This window comes from Phoenix dactylifera, chromosome 16 (genome assembly GCF_051530095.1).
Source record: "Phoenix dactylifera cultivar Ajwa chromosome 16, Ajwa_hap1_PhDact_Kaust_v1.1, whole genome shotgun sequence".
Lineage (NCBI taxonomy): Eukaryota > Viridiplantae > Streptophyta > Magnoliopsida > Arecales > Arecaceae > Phoenix > Phoenix dactylifera.
In genome coordinates this window covers 3,052,285-3,075,290 of record NC_143205.1, presented here as the reverse complement: position 1 = coordinate 3,075,290, position 23,006 = coordinate 3,052,285, and the positions used below count along the sequence as shown (strand labels likewise).

General features: G+C 38.9%; 1 protein-coding gene across 1 annotated transcript in view; it reads right to left on the bottom strand.

Annotated features, from left to right (window-relative positions):
* The window catches only part of LOC103722955 (putative methyltransferase PMT24), a 28,054-nt gene extending 11,867 nt beyond the window's left edge, over positions 1-16,187 (bottom strand). The window contains exons 1-2 of the mRNA XM_008813708.4: positions 14,375-16,187; positions 14,113-14,262 (exon numbers count right to left, since the gene is read on the bottom strand). Of these exons, the coding sequence (XP_008811930.3) occupies positions 14,113-14,262; positions 14,375-15,871 (1,647 nt within the window). The 5' untranslated portion in view covers positions 15,872-16,187. The remainder of the gene's footprint in view (positions 1-14,112; positions 14,263-14,374) is intronic.
* Positions 16,188-23,006: the final 6,819 nt, after the last annotated feature.

Here is a 23,006-nt window from a genome sequence, read left to right as displayed (position 1 = left end):
TCATAATTCAGTGTCTCCTTCCCATACAACAAAGTAGTAACCAAAGGATCATAAGAACCTGGCAGCGAGCAAAGCAAGAGTAGAGATCTATCCTCCTCTTCCATCTTCACCCCAAGGGTCTGCAAGTCATTGCACCTGGTCAAACCTCTGAATATGAAGAACAATATCTCCACTTTCATGCATCCGAAGGCCGTACAATTGTTTCTTCAATATCAACTTGTTGCACATATTCTTCCCCATATACATGGTATGCAACTTTGTCCATAATCCCTTGGGTGTCTTCTCCTCTAGGATGCTGTACAAGGTTGAATCCGACAAGCATCCTCTAATGGCACCGCAAGCCCTTTTCTCTAAAGAAAACCATACCTTATCTGTCATACCCTCCGGCTTGTCCTCCAAGGCCGAATGCAGATAGTTCTGCACTAAGAGATCCTCCACTCGGACCTTCCACATAGAGAAGCTTCCCTTTCCATTAAACTTCTCAAACTCCACTTTCATGTTATTGTTCATGGTTGGCCAGACCACAATCACAAATAAACATAAATCTAATTTGAGAAATCATCTTGAAGGGAGATAACCGGACTGATTTCCTCTTTGATGTCTTTCCTTCGTTTCTTCTTTCCTACGCCAAAACCTCGCTCTGATACCAAATGTTGGCGTTGTGCGGAAGCGTGTGGATCCTTAATATCCACTAACCTAGGGCGTCCCCTAGGGCGTCAAGCCGCGTGGGAAAGAAGAAAAAAGAGATGAAGAATCAAAATCACAAACTAAGGTTTTCGTGGAGAAGAAGAGGAAGAGAAGAGAGAACGTGGGAGAAAGTTTTCTGATGGCTCCTTTATTGCTCAAGCAATAATCCAAGTGATAATCCTAAAACTGATTACATCAAGCCTTTATATAGGCACCCAATTTTAGTCTAATCATACACCAACTCAATCTCCCCCTAAGCCTATTAGAAAGCACTCAATCCAAGTCCATGACTTACATGCTCTCCCCCTTTGAGCCTAAACCTAGCCCAAGAATGACTTAGACCCTTTGAGACTTGAAAAACCTTGACTTGGCCCGCTTCACGCCTAAAAAAAATGTGAAAACAGTGCTTGGGTCGACCCCTACATTCCTGGGGTCGACCCCTGAAGCTGTTCCAGAAAACAGCTCTCGAACTTTTTCCTGTCGCTCTTAAAGAGTCAACCCCTGAAGTTCTGGGGTCGACCCCTGCACTGTGCCAAGTCTTCACAGCGTGCCGGAGTCGACTCCAAGTCTCCAGGAGTCGACTCCAATACTGTTCACAATCCAGAAACTTGTTGTTTTTCTTTGGATGTGCCACACTTGAGCCTACAGTCTCCACCGGAAGAAGAGTGGATTTTGAGGTTTTAGAAAAGGAAAACTTCCCATTAGGGCAGAATTTAAAGGAGATGGGTTGGAAATATCTATGCTCACTAAATGTGCCGACCTACCCAAACTTGGTACAAGAGTTCTACAACAATGCCAAATTTGGACAAGGACAGATCTCGTCCAAGGTTAAAGATATCCCTATCTTGATTACTAAAGAGATTCTCAGAGATGCTCTTCGGATTCCAAATGATGAAGAGAATGGAGATCACCTAGAGAATAGGAATGAAGGGATAAGCACCATTCTCAATAGAAAATTCACAGAAAATTGGACTGAAATCAGTGCCAATCAACTAAATGCTGAGATGCGTCTACTGCATCACATGATCAACAAAATGTTCTTCCCAAAGACAGAAAAATTTGATCATGTCTCAGAAAGGGATATACTAGTAATGTATCATGTTATACAAGGACTCCTACTGAATCTACCCAGTTTAATGCTCAGATACACGGAAGCTCAAGGACAGAGAAAGGGAGCTTCACTTCCCTATGGTATGGTTCTAACATTAGTCTTCATTTACTTCAATGTAAGTTTAGTAGGGGAGACAAAGAAAGAGCTTTTATCTTCAGATATCTACAATGATAAATCACTGAAAAGAATGAGATTTGTCAAAACTGAGGGCAAATGGACTCATAAAGAAAAAGAAATTCAAGATGAAAGTGGTCAAGACACTCCAACACTACTTAAAGGCAAAAGAATCCCTACTCAAGCACCTCCAAAAAAGCCTCCAGTCAGTCAACCTCCTCCAATCCAAAGACCATCAGATCCTCCACTACGACTTGAGAAGTGGCAGTTAAAATTTATTAGAGATAACATCATAAAAGCACTGTTCAATTCTGAAGTCTGCTGGAATTCAGTTATTGATCTGACTTGGTAAAAGAAGTAAAATCTGAACTGCAAGGATTGAGGCAACTAGCTAATCAGCAGAGGAGAATTACTGAAATTGAAAAACACTTGAAAGAACAAGAAAATTCTGTTCAAGGCTCTATCCAAGAACTAAAGGAAGAACACACTCAGCTTACTGGCTCTATCTCTGCACTAAACAGTAAGATTGAGAAGCTGATGGAAGAGCCAAAGGAATATCAGTCTGGACCTTCATCATCAAAATCTTAAATCTAGACTGAACCTAACCTGAACTTAGAATGAATCCCATGTTTTCAAAACATAACTTTGTACTGAGCTATGTTTCATGTCTATTTAGCACACTTGTATACTGACTGATACCAATTGATACCAAATGTATCTTTTTTATTTATCAAGTATACTTTATTTATCAATTGCAATGAATACTTACCTTTCTTGAAAAATATATTTTCTTGGATTGTATGCTGCTCTGATACATATATTGAGTCTGTACCCTCTCTCCTTAACACAACTGTTAATTAATCCTTAATGATTAAGCTCACAAAAAGAGGGAAATTAAATCATTTTTCTTTTCCTTCCTTTTATTGATAACAAAAAGGGCGAGAAATGTGAAAAAAATTCCAATCTGAGAAATGAGAAATATGAAAAGAATTCAGAATTCCAATCTCTACACTAAAGATAATATATATAGAGGGAGATTTAAATATACAGATATGGAATGGGAATGGTACTGTGGTACTGCACTATTAACAAGCTTAAGAAAAGAAGAAAAAGAACTCTGCATAATTTATATGTTTGAAACTGATAGGGGAAGATTTTTCTCCTTAACTTGTTGAAATTATGCATATATCTCTGAATGTCATATTTGCTCGGAACTTCATTACAAAATTCTTATAATTGCTGTGAAATTTATTGCAAAATTCTTTTAAACTCAATGGTTTTGTCATCATCAAAAAAGGAAAGATTGTCAACCCTAAAGGATGAATTTTGATGATTACAAAACACTTGAGATGATGTTGTGTACTAATTATGTTGGTTTAATTGTGAAGTTTTATAAGTCAAGAAAAATCAGAAGTAATGAAGCACTGCAAAATCATAAGTTTTTCACAAACACTTCATTAGATGTGTTCTAAAAGAAAAATGATCTTAATCCAATCCATGGAGATCAAATATGAAGTCTAAAGTTTTCTGTTTGAAAAACTTGAGTCAACTCCTAAGCAAAAAAGACAAGTTTGAGTTGACTCTGGCATGTTTTCTTCAAGTGGCACAGTCAATGAGTCGACCCTTATGTAGTTCAAACTTAACAGAGAGCCTTTACCGCCTGAGATAAAGTTAGAAGAGTCGACCCTTGTTCCAAATGAGTCGACCTCCGAAATTGAAAAGTCGATCCTTGCGTTTGAAGAGTCGACCCCAGTTCAGTCTCAGCATCAGCCAGAAAAATTAGTGCATGAGTCAACCCTTGTGTTTAAAGAGGCGACTCCTGAAGAAGATGAGTCGACCCTTAAGGTTAAAGAGTCGACCATTTGAAGTTATCACAGCAAGAGTCAACTCAATATCTTGAAGTGCCGACCCAGGATAAATATGAGTCGACCCTTGTACTGCTGGGACCACAACGGAAAGCTTGGAACAACTTTTGTCTTCTTATGTAACAGAAAAAATTTCCATCAGAACAAAAAGAAAGGAATTCAAATCCCTCTGAAGAACTCGTCTATAAATTCAAGGGAACCTTAGAAAGGAAACAACAAGAAAAGAAAAAAGATTTTATTAAGAAAGAAAAGTTTTCACTAACGAAAAGAGAAGAAAAAGCTAAACAGTTTATCATCCTCACCGGCACTCATCTGAAACTTACTCATGTGAGAAAATCAGTCGAAGCTTCTCATTGAATCGAGAAGAGCTGCTGCTCAAGCATTGGGACATTCTTCCACAGCCAACTTCTTCATTGGCTTCAGCTTTTATTTTTATTGATTCATTCTATATACTCTGAAGCTTTAAGTTTTCTGGTTACAGCATTCATTTATTTGGATTAACTGTTGCTGTAACAGTTTCATTCATTTGTAACTTGTAAAGGCTCTTTCAAGTCTTGATTGGAAGTTTCTGAATCAGGAGTATTCAGCAAGGAAAATAGTTTTTGGTTGGTTTATCTGAAAACCAACTGGGTTGTTTGTGAGCCCAGAAAAGCAAACGGTGTAAAATTTTTGGTTGGTTTGGCTGAAAACCAACTGGGTTGTTTGTGAGCCCGAAAAACAAACGGTGATAAATTTTCAGTTGGTTGCCTAGAAAAACCAACTGGATTTTTGACTGAGCCCGAAAAATAATCAGGCTGTAATCTGCTGGGTTATAATGAAATCTCAAGCTAGGCTTGGGGAGTGGATGTAGGTGCTGGGAGTGCACCGAACCACTATAAACTTTGATGTTTGTGTGTGTGGTTTATCTCTCTTCTTCCACTGCATATTTCTGATTGTTTTTCTCATCTTATTCACTGCTTTATTTGTGCAACCTTATTTCCGCTGCTAAATCTACAAGTTATTGAAAGATAACAGTAACTCACATTCTTTACACTTTTAATTTTAAAAGATCCAATTCACCCCCCCTCTTGGGCTGCACCTCTGGACAACACCTAATCTTCAGGAAGATCTACAACAGAAGCATTCAAACTGATTTTCTTTAGAACTTTGAATGGTCCGCACTACGAGCTTGCAACTTTTTGAACGTTCCTGAAGGAAGTCATTCAAGTCTAATTCTTACCATGACATAATCTCCTAAATTCAACTCTTTATAACGTCTGTGCAAATCAGCAAAAAATTTATATTTTAAATTATTAGAATGAATTCGTTTGCTGATTTTCTTATGCAAGGAATGCAGGTGCGATGCAAATAATTGTGCAGACTCAGAGACTCTATGTTGGTGAGACATAATAATCAAGTCTATGGGCTGTCTAGGTTTATAACCGTTCACCACTTCGAAGTGACTCATGTCTAAGGACCTATTGACCGAACTATGTATGCAGCAGTCGGTAACACTAAATCCCAAGTTCTAGCATACTCACCTACTAAACATCTTAAAAGATTTTCTAGACTATGATTAACAACTTCTGTCTGGCCATCAATTTGAGGATGATAGGCAGACGAAAATTTCAATTTGGTACCCATCATCTGCCAAATGATTTTCCAAAAGTAACTCATGAATTTAACATCCCTATAGGACAATAGATTTTGGGAGGCCATGGAGTCTAACGACTTTATCAAAAAAAAGTTTCACAATCTTAGAGCATCAAAAATCTTAGAACAGAAGATAAAATGAGCCATCTTGAAAAATCAATCCACAACTACAAAAATGAAATCGTGTTTGGTGGAGGTATGTGGAAGCCCTAACACGAAATCCATACTAACATCTTGCTAGGGACACTCGAAAACGGATAGTGGAGTGTAAAGACCAGTATTCTACTTACGTTGTTTGGCTAGATGACATGTGCGACACTAACCGACAATTTTGGCCACATCTCTCTTGAGACTCAGCTAGAAGAAACATCTCTCCACCATTTCAATAGTCTTGTCTCTCCCGAAATGCCCAGACAGTCCTCCAGCGTGTATTTTCCATACTAGAATATCTCTCAATGAGGTTTGAGGGATACACAATCGGTTGGAGCAAAAGAGGTAATCATTTTGTAGGAAGAAATCATTTTGTTCTCTCTCTACTCCATCTCGTAAGGTCAGGTATACTTCACTAAAGTCAGGACAAGTGGTATATTGTTTCCTGATCCTCTCAAAACCAATTACTTCAGTGCTCATGATGGATAGGAGGAAGATCCTTCGACTGAGCGCATCAGCAGCTTTATTCTCAACTCCGGCTTTATGTTTCAAGACAAAAGTATAGGCTTGAAGAAACTCGATCCATCGGCCATGTCGATGGTTCAATTTCTTTTGGAAGTTGAGATATTTTAAAGCCACATAATCTGAATACAATACGAATTCTTGTGGTAGCAAGTAGTGTCGCCAATGTCGTAAAGCTTGCACTGCATAAAATTCCTTATCATAGGTGGAATAATGCAACCTGTCATCGCTTAATTTTTTGCTAAAATATGTGATAGGGTGACCTTCTTGGCTTACCACGCCACCTTTGCCAATGCCAGAGGCATCACATGCGACCTCGAATACCTTCGTGAAATCAAGGAGGCACAAAACAAGAGCTTCAGTCATCCTTTTCTTTATTTCATTAAATGCTTGGGATGCTGATTTAGTCCAGATAAAGTCTCCTTTCTTCATGCAATCCATAAGGGAAGACATTATTAAACTAAAATTCCTAATGAAGCGGTGATAGAAAGTAACCAAGCCATGAAAACTACGTACTTCCGCTAGGGTCTTAGGCTCAGGCCAATCGACTATCGCGTTTATTTCTCTGGATCAGCGGAAACACCCTTAAAAGACACTATGAACCCTAAGAAAGCGACGTGATTGATCAGGAAGGCACACTTCTTGGGATTTGCAAAAAAGCTCTCTCCTAAGGACATCACAGACCTACCTTAAGTGTGAGAGATGGAGCTCTGGAGTTTGACTATATATGAGGATGTCATCAAAATATACGACAAATTTATTTAAGAAAGGTTGAAAGATCTGCATCATCACCCTCATAAAAGTACTGGGAGCATTTGTTAACCCGAACGGCATAACTAACCATTCGTAGAGTCCATCTTTGGTCTTTCCATTCATCCCCAAGACGAATCCGAATCTGGTGGTATCAACTCTTCAGGTTGATTTTGGAAAAGACTGTAGCACCAGACATAAAATCTAAAAGGTTGTCCAACCTAGGGATGAAAAAACGATACTTAACCGTAGTTACAAGCAAGAGGTGACTTCTCTAATTCCGATTTTATTGAGGGCATGGCTATCAACGCACATCCTCCAAGAACCATCTTTTTTGGGAGTGAGGAGTGCGGGTACAGCACAGAGGCTCAGGCTCTCACGAACATATCCTCGGGTGAGGAGTTCGTTACAGCACAGAGGCTCAGGCTCTCACGAACATATCCTCGGGTGAGGAGTTCATCAACTTAACGTTTCAGTTCAGTGTGCTCGTTTGGGTTGAGCCTATGATGGGGAAGATTGGGTAAGGATGCTCCGGAAACGAGATCAATTGCATACTGGATATCACGCATCGGAAAAAGTGTATCTAGAAGATCCATAGGAAAAACAGAGTGAAACTCCTCCAGCAGTAGAACTACTGCTGGTGGGTGCTTAGAGTTCGACTCCACATTGATGACTCTAGCCATAAGAGCAAACACAGGTGATTGGCTTTCGATATCCTTCATTCTCTTTTAAAGTAATGATGTGAAGTGATTCATGTTTTCGTAGAGTGGCACTCTTCTTTTCAGGGGCGAGCTCCCTAGGAGGCAATGAGTTCAGTATAATTTTCCGACCCTAAAACATAAAGCTACATGAATTCGAACGTCCATGAAGTGTGACATCCATATCGTAAAGCCAAGGTCTTCCTAGAATAACTTAACCTACATCCATCGGAATGCAGTCACACCAGATTTCGTCTTTATAAGACAGGAATTGAATCGGGACGAGGCATCTTTCCAACACCGAAATGGATGTCTTATCTACCCAAGATACCTTATATGGGTTAGGATGAGGGGTAGATTTCAGGCTGAGGCGGGAGACAACTCCGGAAGCAATGGCACTGATGCAACTTTCGCCATCAAATAGGATTTTCCACGTTCTACCATTGATCTTAAAGAGAGTGTAGAATAGGGAGGTCCTTCGCCAATCTTGTTCGATCTTAGTCTGAGCTATAGTACACCTAACCACAAGAAGCCTAGGGTTTTGGTTATTTGGATCAGTGGGCTCCTTTCAAGGTTCAGCCTGGATAAACTCTAATGCGGTATGTTCGTCTCCAAAGTCTTCTACAAAATTCTCAATGTTTGGTTTGTAGACTTCTTCGATACATTTATTCTCTTGGGTCTCAACTTCTAGTTCAGTCATTAGATAGGTCTTCGCATTACATTGGGATGCTATATGGCCAAATTTTTGGCACCTGAAACATTGGGTTTGGCTTCTAGAAGGAGGGTTGGAACCTAGTATGCCTTTTTTCTTATCTTTTGAAGAGTTCTAGACAGGCATCGGGGATGCCCTAATCGGTGCTTGGCTAGCACCGAGCTGGTTAGAAGGATTGGAAAGCGGTCTGGTTAGGAGATAATTTTGATTAGGTCGGGCTTCTAGAGCCATGGGTCGAGGGTCGATACGCCTCACTACAGGGGGTCGTAAGAACACAATTAGATAAACAAGCCCAAAAGAAGGAAGAACTTGTTACCTGCTGTGGATGCAATCAACCAGAAGCATCTGCTGTGGAGTCTCGAACACGAAGAGGATGACAGGCGTTGTGCAGAAAGCTAACTGGAGCTATGGTCCGAATTTGTGGCAGAACGAGGCTCTCGAACTCCTAGATTGGGCTGAACCCTGTGCTGGATCAACCTTGAGAGAGGGGCTTGCAGCTACTTGGGCTTGGGCTGCACTCAAGAAAATGGCGCGCAGGTACAGGGATGCGGGCTGCGGGTTTGGTTTTGAGACCCGAACCCGAAAAGAGAAAGGGGTGAAGGGGAGTGGAGCGGACACTCGATGAGGGGGCTTCAGAAGTGGGTTTAGGATCCCTGAGATGAGAGAGGGGAATGGGGCAAGAGGAGCGACGGTGGCGGCTCAGAGAAGGGGCGGCGAGCGAAAGGGGGCAAAGGCAGTGATGGCGGGAGCTGGCGGAGTGGCAGCGGCGAGGAGGTGTGTCTCAGGTGGCGGCGGCGGCTCGGAGAAGAGGGGCAACGGAGGTAGCAGCTTGGAGAAGAGGAAAGCGAACGACGGCGGATGGCGACGGCGGAGGTGGAAGCAACCGGGGATGGAGAAGGCATCAGCGGGGCTAGAGCGGCCGGGGATGGCGACGGCAACGGTGCCAGCGGCGGGAAAAGGACTAGGGCTCCTCTTCGTCGGAAAGAAAGAGGTAAGCAGAAAAAAAATTTCACGTGGGGACGCACGTGCGGCCTCACGCATGCAGAAATCATGTGAAGGACACGTGATCCTGCGGATATCTTTTTTTCCTTCTGGAACAGATCCGGGTTAACCCCAAAAAAAAGGCTAGCAAGTCTGGATCTTACCCATTAGCTGGCTTTAAATCTCCCGACGGTTTCGAGAGGCCACGCCGAGTTTCGCGTCGGCGGCTGCGGGCGGATCTCCGTGGCCTATGGCGGCGGCCAGCGACCGGTCACCAGCTCCGGCCTGTGGTCGTGGGCTCTCTTCACTGGTAGTAGTAGCCGCCGATGATCTGTGGCTGCTGCAACAAATCTGAGACCGCAGACTCTTGTTTTCGGTGGAACTGAGGGATAGAGACGCGCGAAGAGAGGTGATGCTCTCTCTCCTTTTGGCAACGCGAGTTGTTCGTGGCCCTTCAACACACTCCGGCATTCGTGGTGCGATGGGTATGGAGAAGAACTCGTGCGGCAGCCAAGGACGTGGGATTGGAGGCTGTCCTGCCATACACCAGGGTCTGTTGCTTTGGCACAGACGCAAAGCACAGGCTTTGATACCAAATTGATGACGAACCAAGACCGGAAAGGGCTACTGTGGCGGCAGATAAGAGAAAACAGGAGGGAAGGAAAGCAAGGAAGGAGGAGAAGAAGATAGGAAGGAGGAAAGAAGAAGGAGAAGGAAAGAAGGGAGGAAGAGGGGGAATAAAAGAAAGAAGAAGAGACGTGGGGGAAGAAATTCTTAATTCACTTTCATTAAATCCTAATCACAATGAGGGTACCCTATTTATAGGGCCTAACAAGGCAATTAACACAAAATCCCTTACACAAAAATAATTCCCAATAAAGCCCAAAATAACACAATAAAACCCTACAACAATAAAATGCAAACAAGCTCAAAAATAAAATAAAATAAAAATGCAAATAAGATGGTAGACTAGACGGGCGAATGATCAGCTCTGATGTCTCCATCAATCATCCATTAAATAATTAAATAAATATTGGTTCAGAGCATCTAAATCTAAATATATTATTAAAACCCATATTTATCAAAATTCAAAAAGTCACTAACTACAATTTTTTTAATAAATTAAAGAACTAAAATTCTGCTACAAAATCACCAAGCTTGCTAACGCGAACTCCAAACTTGGATCATACTTTGCTCTTAGTGGCCCTATTCATTTGAAAAAAGAAAACAAAAAGAGATACGAGCTACGTAGCTCAGTAAGTAAAATTTACACTACCTTGCCGAGTCAAGCATAAGTTTTTTTTATGACAATGCATCATTTAAAAAAATTAACAGATATTACAAAAAATAAAGTATTTTATAGTACAATACGATAAAACAAGTCATAAGATCAACATGCATGCATAAACCGTCAAAATTTCATAAACATGGTGTCATGTTTGTATCGCAAATAAATTTCTAAATCATTCTTTTGCTATGTAGTCACATTATAGTTCAAAATATTGCTCAGAGATATTCGCGCTAAGGTCATTTTATCACTGTGATAGGGTTTGTATTGTAATCGATTAAGTATCATGTTTCGTATCCAAACTTTATACCCAAAGCAACTGACAACAGGAAGACCTCCTTCCAAAGCATACTGATGATATACCACCCATGACTGGTACCTACTTGATGGTAGCAAGCACACCATCACATCCTATTCTGCAGTAGCATTCAAATGATGCTGTAGTTCACCATGCATGCTCTTTCGATGCCATCAGCTCACCAATGGATCATCTGACTGCCCCAGTTCCATCATCAAAAGCCAGCAATAGACAGTGGGTCCTAGCTGCCAAGCAAAGCTTCCTCAACTGTTTGTGACCCCACTTTCGAATCCAAGAGCTTAGCTTCAACAATAAATATCACCAGCCATGGAATTAGTGAACAGCAATGCCAACTCCAAAGTTAGCTTGAGACCTACTTGATCAAGGTCTTAAAAGTTTTAAAACAACTACAACTGTAGCTCAGTAGTGGAGACAACTTTTTGTGCTACCTTCGGCAGTACCAGCAACTCTCCATGTCTGAATCATATTAATCCTATTAAAACTCAGCAACCTGATGAAGATGAATATGACAAGCAATATGATCAAGTTGTCTTCTCGACCATTGGCAACATCTTTAAGAAGCTGGACCAACAACTTTCTAGGATTGGCTGGCCTAAATTGAAGACTTTTTTGGTAGGCATCATTCCTCCGACTAAAAACATGTCCAATTTGTAAAGGCAAAGCTCAAAGGCCTAGATTGCTTATGGTGGTCAACCATTGAAAAAAATCATGCCCTTTGTCATGAAAGACACTTTGCAACATGGGATGACATCAGAGCAAAACTGGATGAATGCTGCATACCTTCAAATTACATCCAAAGTCACTATACTCGAATTCTCCATCCAGGAATATTGAGAAGAATTTTATGAACTACAACTCGAAGTTTGACTCGAAACCTAAAATCAGCTAGTTGGTTGATCCTGTGATAGTGTGTCCAGAAATTTAGGACCAAATAGAGGTAGCCCAGATTGAAACCTTGGACAAGGCCTACCAAACAGATAATTGAGTCAAGTAGCTCAAAAACAAAGACTGTAAGCCAAGGGTTCAAACCTGTGTGCAACACCAACAACACCCAAACTCGCTGCACCAACTATCAACAAAGACAGTTCCTTTAAATTTTTTGTTAAAAAGATGAAGGCCTACTTACACCAAACTCCAGCAAGCAAGCACTCCAATATTGACCTTCAGGTTAGTATACTTTGGAAAATTTTATTATGAATCCCCCAGAGCCAGCAATATTTTAATTCATTGGAAGCAGAATTATCTAAACCAGGGGGAGCAGATGTAGGTCAAAGACACGTGACCTTATGGTCAATCGACTTGGGACCTTCTTGCAGCAAGTTCCATGATGGAAGGTCTTAAAAATTGTGTAAGCGTGACTGAAATTGATCAGAGAGTTATGGATACACAGGAAACTATGTTGGAATAATTTCGAGGCTGAGCCAGGCCCGTAAAAAAGGTAATCAGGCCCAAAAACCTACTAACATAAACTATCTACCATCAAAACCCAATCAAAGGTACACTAGTCTGTCAAAAGGCATCCAACAGTAACTTTATACCATTCAAATGCTCTAGTCCTTACTCCAAGGACTCCAAGTACATAGAAACTAATGGTAGATCTAGTCTCCATCAGTTCATCTCATATAATCAGAATGATTCCAATAGCAAAGAGGTCACTATCGGAACAGAAATTCTTCTACAAGGCTAAGAGGAGCAAGATTACTTAATTTAGTTATCTTAGGACCTTTTTTATTATTCTTTTCTTTGAGAGTACCCAGACATCCCTAGCTTTGTAAGGGATCTTGGAGCCTATAAATACGCCCTATGCTCTCAGTTTTGATCATTGAAAATTTAATAAAGCTTCACTTTTCCTGAGTACACATATTGTGTTTCTCACATGCATGGTGGGTGTTGCATGACCCTAATGAATTATGGGGATTGGTGTAGTGTTTGACGACAAGATACTTCTGGTAGCAAGGCACGAAGCTACTAGTTATCAATTCTTCTAGTTCTTTTTCTTAGTATCTAGATCCCTAGCTTTTAGATTTCAAATTAAGAATTTCTTTTAATATCCTAAGTTTAGATTTTACTTTTATTGCATAGCTTGCTTTAGTCTTCCACTTGGTAATTTGAAGCCTGTGCTAGACCCATAGCCTGCATCACATCCTTATCTCTAATAGGCAAGCCTTGGTGCAAGGGTAAGGTTGCTCCATTTTGACTTGAGTGTTATGGGTTTGAAATATAGAAATAGCCTCTTTACATATAAAAAAAAAAGATATATATATATATATATATATATATATGATTCTTTCCGGACCCTGCAATGGCGGGAGTCTCGTGTACTAGAATAGCCTTTTATGTCTCTAACTATTTTCTAAGACTCGAAATGTTTGTTCAAAACCATCCTCTCCAATATATTTTCAACATCATTTTCGATGTTTTTCTGGGATCAAACAAAGCAACATTATAATTATATTTTTATATGGTAATAATTAATATGTTGAGAACCATATGAATAAAGATATTATCATCACTAAATGTTCAAGATAAAACTTTCTTTGTCAACATATTTCAAGTCATTAATTTCATGCACCAAATCTCTAGCAACAAACTGACATTGACAATAACAAAAAATTAGAGCATTATTCCAAACATGGTACATTGTACCAGTCCGAACTAGATGGTATAGGGTATACCATACCATATTGATTCGGTACCGATACCCAGTATATATGGCGTATCGACACTTGGTACGCCAATAAAAACTCCGTACCATATCATACCAATACTGTGCAAGTTGGCACTGATACGGAGTCTGGTACCGAGACTGAGAACCTTAATTCCAAATATTGAATATTTTAAATTTTTTCAAAGGAAAGAGATGATTAGGCATGCTTTATAAATATTCTCAACATATGCAAGACATTCTAGCACCAAAACTATTAGTTTAATAATATGACGGCACATTCAGCATATCTCTAGTGCCTGGAAGAAGGATCTCAAAATACTTATGCAATATTCCCTTTCTTTCTCATTGGCCTAGACCTCATAGTAAGAATTTTAAATTCACAATGATAGAATGTCTTATTCACAGCCTATCATAATGTTTTATCGACCAACAATGTCGGAAAAAGCACATATAAATCCTAGTTCAAAAGATTCCAAAGAGCATCTATTCAACAAGTAGCAAAAAGTGAACCATTACTAAAGTTCAAATTTTGGAACAGATTTTTGCAAGTTATAGAAAGAGAAAGAGCATATGCACTTCACTGCCAAAGCCTGCAAGTTATAAATCAATCCTCACCTGCTGAATGAAATCAATGTAGTGAAGTGCCCCATGAATGAACTGTGTTCCTCCTCCTGGAAATGTAAGGTGCTCTCCAGTAACTTTCACCCAATTTTGGTGGCCTTTAACCTCTGCAAGCTTTGTGTGAGGTACATTATTGTACCATATCTACAACAGACATCCACATATTAACAGGACATTGGATAAGATAAAGTGCACCTATTAACGAATTTTAGAAATAAAGCATATGAACAATTAAGTACAAAAATTAGGCATTTACCCTATCTCTACTCTCAGGCCACTTGATGGGCCGTCGGTATCCTTTTGGAAGCGGCACCAGACATGTGGGGCCTTCCTCAGGACAGTGACGCTCACGATGTTGGAAATGCCTGAAGCTGTGTAGCTTCTTGATGGCCTTCTTATTGTCAAGGCAAGGTATGTAGTCCGTGCCAGCTGTGATATCACAAAGCTTCCATTCAATGTGCCCCTCTTGGTCACCTCCTCCTCCATTGGATTGCAACTCCTCCCCTTTCCTTCTTTCCTTCTCAGTGTCAGAATGGTCAGCCTGCGTTGCCCATGGCCTTGTCTCACCATTTTTCTCATTTGACACCTCTGATTGTGCCCCATCTAGTGACTCGCTTGCATTCGAGTCGCTTGAGCTAATTGGGTTCTCTTCATTTATCTGTTGTTGTGGGATCTCTTCCTGGCTTTCACTGCTTCTTTCTATCTCGGACTGCTCTTCAATCTGCAGCTGACTTTCATTAGCTCCATCCTTTGTCCTCTCCTCAGGTTGTGACTGGTTCTTATTGGTCCCCTCCTCTTCATTTTCTCCTGATTGTGGTTTGTTCTCTTCAGTTCCGTCCATAATTTCTTCTGATTGTTGCTGGCTCTGCTCGGTTCCCTCCCCTGTCTTCTCGTCAGATTGTACCTGGCTCTCATCATTTTCCTGGTCTATCTTCTGCTGAATTTGATCATGGTTCTCATCAATCTCCGGCTGGCCCTTTTGCTGGTTCTCATTGCTTCCGCTCTCTGTCTGCTGTTGTTGCTCCTGAAATTCTTGCTGGTTCTCCTCATCACCACTTTCTGGTAGCTGCTCATCATGCTCCCTCTGCTGCTGTTCATGGATCTCGTCCCTGTTTTGTTGCAATTCGGACTGCTGTCTCTCCTCTATTACAGCCTCCGGATTGTGGTTCTCTAACTGCTGGTCTCCACGTTTTTTCCCATCACCCTCATTGCTTACTTGGGATTGCTGCTCCTGGTTCTCCTCATTTCCGCCCATTTGTTCCCGTTGATATTCTCTCTGATGACTTCGGTTAGCCTCCTCACGCTCCTCATTTTGCTGCTCCTCTAGGTGGCTTCCTTTGGCTTCATGTCCTCCTTCAGAGGATCGGCTATCTTCGTCAACCTCCTTCTCTCCATCTCCTCCTCCCCGATCCATCTCCTCCCCATCCTCCATCGAAGTTACAGTGGTGATCTTAGGTTCCAGCTTGTCATCATCCTTGTTGCCATCCTCGGGGCCATCCTCCAAGACTGGAGGGGGGTCTCTCCGAGATACACGAGAAGGAGAAGATTTAGAAGCAGTGGAGGTGGCGAAGGCTGCACGGTGGCGGGTGGCAGCGGTCGTGTGGGAGGGAATGACAGAGGATGAAGTGAGCATCCAAACTCCAAGAATGCAGAGCGCCACAGAGATGACTATGGTGACATAGTAAGAGGTCGAGCCCGCCGACGAAGGCGAAGAGCGCTTCCCCACCCGGGAATTCTTTCCTAACCCCGGCATTCTTCTTCAATTCTTTGGAGAAACGGAACTCCGAAGCAGGAGGTTAAGGTTCCTACCGACCGTTTAGAGGGAAAGGAAAAGGGGAAGAAGAGGGTTGTGGGGGAGGGGGTAGACGGAATGGTTCCAAGGGGAGAGTGAGATCTCCGAGGGAGGTGGGGAAGAAGCCTAGATCCAAAAATTCAGTGGGGGAGTGCATGTAGAAAAGGTGTCCGTCCATTCGGCGGGCACTTGCTATTATCACGGGACCGGCAAAACTTTTTGACTCTCCTCTTCCCCGTCCATATTTATGACAGCTGGTTCGTTAAGACAAATCCCTGCGCCTATAAGAGAGAGAGAGAGAGAGGGTAGTGGAGCTTTATTTGCAGCCTAGAGAGTAGTGGGATTTAGGCCATGATGAAAGGGTGGCAAGTGGCCATGTACCTGCCCCCACTTTTAATTTTTGGTTAATTGCCCACTAGTTTTAGCATGTGCCAAGCGCGTGGGTATTCCATGAGGGAAGTGGTTTTTTTTTTTTTTAATGAAGGCCTCAAATGATAAATGCATTTCATATTTTTTTCAAAAAAAAAGAAAGAAAGAAAGTAGAAGAGGTGCAACACCATGACTAATTAAAAATATGACTGTGAAAATTAACGTTATGTCATGTTAGGTGGTTCGCATTGTATGCGGTATAAATATTGGAAAGGCTTGGGAGTCAGAAACTTGCCTTGAGTAAATGCAGTGATGGCTATTTCTCTCTCCTGCTCGTGATTTTTAATTTGAGCCATGGACTGTATTCAACTAGAATTTAAACTTTGTTGACCACACGTTCCTATACATTTGACTTATCATCACAAGACCAAAAATAATATAGATGGAAGTGATGAGATTACCATATTTGGTTGCACAACGATAATACCACATGGTAGTGATCCCAAAATATCCCTACTTCTCAAATCGCCGCTCAACTTAGTGATAGAATATCTATTTTTAAGATCAAGTATCTCAGGTCATCCCACGTCATTAATCTTGAGCTAAAATTTAACATATCAATATACCATTATATATTATATTATTTATATTAATATTATATATTATAATATACCATATTTATGATATATATTATATTATGTTATATTATTAATTATATTATTGTCATATTATTATTCAATGAAAATTTTAAATTCTAGTAGAAATATATTATTATACTTTAAATTTATACAATAAAATTATTAAATATATTACATCTATTTACCTGATTTTTCTAATCAAAATAAATATTAGTATTAAAAATGGCATGTTATAAGTATAAATAAAAATATTAATTCTATAATAATAATTAATATATATTTATAGGATTAATAATTTATAGGACTAATGAAATATATCAAGGATAATTTTGATATTATATGGTAGAGAACTTGAATTCTCATATAATACCAAATATGTTATTTGTGAATATCTAAAAATCTTTAATTACTGAAATATAGCATACAAAATATGATGATTTGTACCAAAAATATATATATATGGTGATCTTAGATCGTGGATCCCCAAAATAAGAACTACCAGTAACTTAAGATCATCTTGGTGATCCTATTTAGGTGGCCAAATGCCGCCATAAAAATGACTAATAGCTATTAAACTATGAAAGCTTATTTAGTTGATGTAATCATATCACAACTAAGTATATTTTGTTCAAAGAAAACATATTGATAATACGAATCATGTGTTAAAGTTAATTATTGACCTACTTATGAACCTTAGTAGTTGCTTGGTTTCAAAATGGTTACAAAAATAGTACTCGGTAGATTTTGGTGGAATTCGCATCATGTGCTGTATGAGATAATGATGTAATGTAGATAATAATGAGCTCTGAATATTTATATCATTGTTTCTTCTTAAGGTAATAGTGCAAACTCTTAAGAGTAAGTTCCATGCATCTTAGATTCCACCACAATCCACATGAGGGAGCAGACATATATACATTGTCTATATTTTTTTAATGAATTTGTTTGGATCTTGTCCAATCGTTTCTTTATATTAAAAAAAAAATGTAAGACAAAAGGAAGCAATAAAGCAAATCGTGTGGCATGACATCGAGAGTATCTATTGATTTTTATTTTCATATTTTAGACTTTCATATTTATTTATGAAATTTATATTAAACAAATTGATCATTAGTATCCGGCTCATCCATTAATCTCCCCTCTCTTGGATAAAACTTGTAGGTGACGTTTGGGTATGGTATAAGTTTCAGAAGGGATTTCTCTTATAATATGGAGGAATAGGATTTCTAGGACAAATAGTTTTTTTTTGGTGTTTGGTTGGAGCTTATTGGATATTAGATATCATGACATGTTTGAATTTGTTCGCAAAGATAAAATTACGCTTCTATTTTTTTGGTTAAATTAAAGAGTGGATAGGGATAAAAATATAAAAAGAAGGGATAATTTTTTATATTTTTTATATTTTTTTAATCTTTGCTTGATACCAATTTCCTTCATATTTAGATGGCTCTATCTACAATGGATATTTGTTGATTTTGAATTTTTTTTCCTTGGTTTTTGACAAAAGAAAGTTTGATTTTTTTTTTTTTGATAAATACTGACATTTTATTGTTATAATTTTGAGATCATGCAATAAAGTTTTGCTCAATGAGATTATTTCCATCTATATGAAATTCTGATTGATCTAATTAGAGAAAAGGAAGATTTTCTTCAACTCGTTCAACTTGAATCGAATCTCTTGAAAGATAACTGAAAAAAGATGGAGAAATCTCGAAAGTAGTGCTTTAAGTCTTCTTTTCTTCAATTAATAATTAAAACATGATATGCACATCCTCTATTTATAATATGAGGTCTACCCTAATATAATTTGGGTCGGATTCCTCTTCCTAATCCTAGTACGAGTTTTTTTTTTAAATAGAGTGGAATTCTATTCCAATTCAATCTCCTAGTTGTAGATCTCGAAAAGATACCCAATTTAAAAAAAAAAGATCATTTCAATCGAGCATCACAAGATTAAGTTATGGCTTTCGGAAGTTTGACCATCTCTAAATTAGGGCTCCCTCTGTTTAGGAGATTTAGCTCATGCTAAATCAGAATTGAAGGTGGAAAAATGCCTGCTTTCTTATCTCACGATTGAACTACCTAGCTTTGCTTAGAGATGGTTTTTGGCCTGGCTCTTCTTCGCTCTTGAATCTCAGCAAACCACATGCTCTACTCCTGCATCTGTACATCATGGTAGGGACGCTCCTTGTTGTCCTTCCTCATCGATGATGACTACGAAGACTCCTCGATCTTGATCTTGGTAGATCAGTCAATAAAACCAAAAAACGAGAGCTTGGCCTCTCATAAGTTGTATCAGATTTTTACCATTATCACAAACTTTTTGCATGCATTAACAAGTTGCTTATCTTGGGCAACAATTGCAAGATATACGTTTTCTAGTATTTTGGAGGCGTTGATCAGAAACTCCTTCCTATCCTTAATGAACCGATACTTCTTCAGACGCCGGTAGAAGACTGCATCTTGATCGAAAAGATATGGGCTCCCAAGGATAACCTAGCAAACATCCAAAAGAACAACTTCACAAGTTACCTCATCTATATACATCTTAGTTATAGCAAAGTTGATGGTACATCGCTTAGTGATCTTCAATTCAACGTTCTTCTGATTTCAACCAAGAGAGTAGAGACGTGGATGAGGCTTAGTCTGCAATCTCAGCATATAAACTAGATGTTTAGAGATGAAATTTTTTTGACTTCCAGGATCTACAATAGCCTCAATAATGCTTAGCTTTATTTGGATCTTCAAGCGGAAGAGTTTCTCTCGCACATCTAAATCTGCTTTAGTAGCTGTTTTAGATTTTCTCGCCATCAGGCTCAATTTGAAGTATGTTTGCACAAGCTCGAGCAGCTCCTTAACTTCTACAATATTGAGAACTGCCTTTTTCTTCTTTTTGAAATCCTCATCTTTCTGTGTCTTCCTCTTTGGCCGTAGCTTTCTGCGTCTTCCTCTTCGGCCGCAGCTTGAGGTGAAGTTTCCAACACTTCTTATGCATATGTCTAAGAAGATTACAATAATCATAATAAATTTTCTGAGTGTTGGCGTATTTCTTTCCTTGCTCCCTCTCTTGATATAGATTTCTGCTGTATTTTCTAAACTTCTCGCCCTTTGTACCTTCCCTAGGCTGATTCTTCTCTTCAATCCCTATGGCCTTTACGCTAGCTTTGCTAATGTCTTCAACTTTGAAGAGTTTCATCTCCTTTTGGATGCTCTTGTGGAGACCTCTGATGTACTTCAGAAAAAATGCATAATCGTCGATGGAGATTTCGAATAAGATTGCTTGCTTGTGAAACTCGGTGGTGTAGTCCTGGACAAACTGATCATACTTCTACCATAGGTACCGCCACTTGATCCACTGATCCTCCTTGTGGCCGATTGGGTAGAACTGCTTCTTGATTAGGCTCTTGAATTTGTTCTATGTCAGATTCGAAACATCGTTGTTCCTCATGTACGAATTTTACCAGATAAAAGTATGGCTAGAAAACTTGAGATAGACGAAAGCTACCTTTTGGATATTGAAGTATACATAAATAATAAAATATGTCTCTAACTGATCTAGCTAGTTATCTAGCCTTTTTGCATCAACAACCCCATCATATATAGGGATCTTGATTCGAGCCTCAACTTTAAATGGTTAAAGAAAGAGACCCCCACAGAGCTCCTTCTCCTAATTGCTTGTATTACTCACGTGTCTGAACCATGAGTAGAGGCCCCCACAGATATGGAGGAATGGAGCTTTGATACCAACTTGATTCGATTGGAGAAAAGAAAGATTTTCTTCAATTCGCTCAACTCAAATCTCTCGAAAGATAACTAGAAGAAGATAGAGGAACATTAAAAGTAGGACTTTAAGACTCCTTTTCTTTCATTAATGATTAAAAAAAATGAGATATATAGCCTCTATTTATAATGTAAGGTATGTCCTAACACAATTTGGATAGATTCCTCTTTCTAATCTGGACTTTTTTTTCTAAAATAGACATTTCTAGTAAAAAAATTAAAAATATTATAAAGGTACATCTCAACTTCTATATCAACTATACTTTCTGTCACTCTGCCTGATTCTTTTCAGATAGAGGGCTACGCCCGGTCAAAGTTATATCCGAAAAAAAAATTAGTTTGACCAACCCATTTTTAGGGGTCTAATGGTAGAATTTCATCCCAATTAAACAACCTAGTTATAGATTTCGAAAAGATACCCAATTTCAAAAAAAAGATCATCTTAATCGGGTATCGTATATCTAAGTTATGACTTCTATAAATTTGGCTGCAATTCAACTTCCTAATATATTAAATCTTGCTCTTGAATCCTGTCCGGCCCCACTCGTAGTAGGCAAAATAGTCGACATTGAGTTTGAGAATCCTCCTGTATCACTGATTTATATTGACTTCATCAACTTTCTTATTAGATTTTGCTACATAGTCAGTAGATAATTAGTTGGGTATATTGCATCATGTTTTGTTCTTAGTTTGATTATCATAAAATTTTAGGTAGCACTGCTTTTTGGAACAAATCTACAAAGTGCATATATCATTCACGTTTTTTATTTTTTATTTTTTGAACTTTCCATGAAGCTGTAGTTTTAATTTAATGATTGAATAGTCTGGATGTTAAATTATGACTAAATGGGGTGGTTGGTTATGCATGGATATATGTGTATGACTGGTCAAATAATTCAATAGGATCAGGGGTGGAAATTAAGTCGGGTTGGGTTGAGCCAGATGGGGATTGGGTTGGATACAGGTCTGATCAAAAATTCAATGACTTAAATTCGATCTGTTTATTAAATAGTTAACTTGACCCGATCTGCGTAACTTGTATATTAAACAGGTCAAGTCAAGTTAAACGGGTTAATTAAATAGATTAAGTAAGTTTTAACAAATTAAATGGATTTAAACGGGTTAAACAAGTTAAGCGGGTTGAGTTAAATTGGATAGAAGCAGGTTAAGCAAATTTTAAATCAGTTAAATAGATCTTAAATGGGTTAAACGGATCAAATCATGATCCAACTTAATTATTAAATATGTCAAAACTGGTTAAATGGGTTACAAGTGTAGACATAAACTTGACCCATTCAATAAACAAGTTGAGATAGGTTGACTCATTTATGGCCTAAATCTATTTATGTCAAACCTAAATATACCTAAAGCGGATGGTTTGTGGGTTAGGTTAATAGGTTGGATCATAAATTGCCATCTTTAGATATGATAATATTAATGTTTCAATATCTAGTGCATACTCCTTTTACTAAAAGTGCGGAAAATGCATATCAATTTTAAATGGTGCAAACAACTAACCTACAAAGTGCATATTTGATTCATTGCTTCTTTTCTTATTTATTGAACTATCCGTGATTCTATGTTCCTAATTTAATGATTGAAGAATGTGGATGTTAAATTACAAATGATGGGTTATTTTGCTGGTCATGCATGCTTATGTGCGACTGCATGCATGAATATGCGATGCTTATTCTTAGATCTAATAGTTAATAGCTCTTCCCTCTCATTTACTTTTGCAGAGAAAGGTTAGCTAGAGGTCAAAAATATTAGGTGTACTTGATATTCTCTCTCTTTTTTATTTTTGAGAGTTTTTGGGTGGAGTTTTGGCTATTTTACGGTGATTTTCATTTGGAGGGGTACTGTTGTCTAGAAATTACCACATGAAATTTAGGGTATCTGTGCTATATGGACAGACCCCAATTCAAACTTAAGCTTAATCTATGTTGGTTTTATCAAAATTAAATCAGATTGGATCCAATCGACCTGTATGTATAGAAATTTGATCAAATTGAGCACAGATAAGTATAATTAGATTAACAAATCATTAATTGGGATGGAAAATGTGGAACTGAGGGCTAATTTGAGGAGAATTGGGTCAAGGTTAGTGAGCCAGCCTGGACAAAATGAATCGGGTTAACCCGTTCACATAAACTCAGTGGAATTAGGTGGAATTTGCTCAATTAAGCTCAACGTTGATCAACTGGGGATGGAATTAGGTCGGACAGTGGATGTGTTAGGTTCAAATTAAGTGCAATAGAGGAATTAAATCAAAATAATGGAATTTAGGAAGAATTGGGGGAAATCAATGA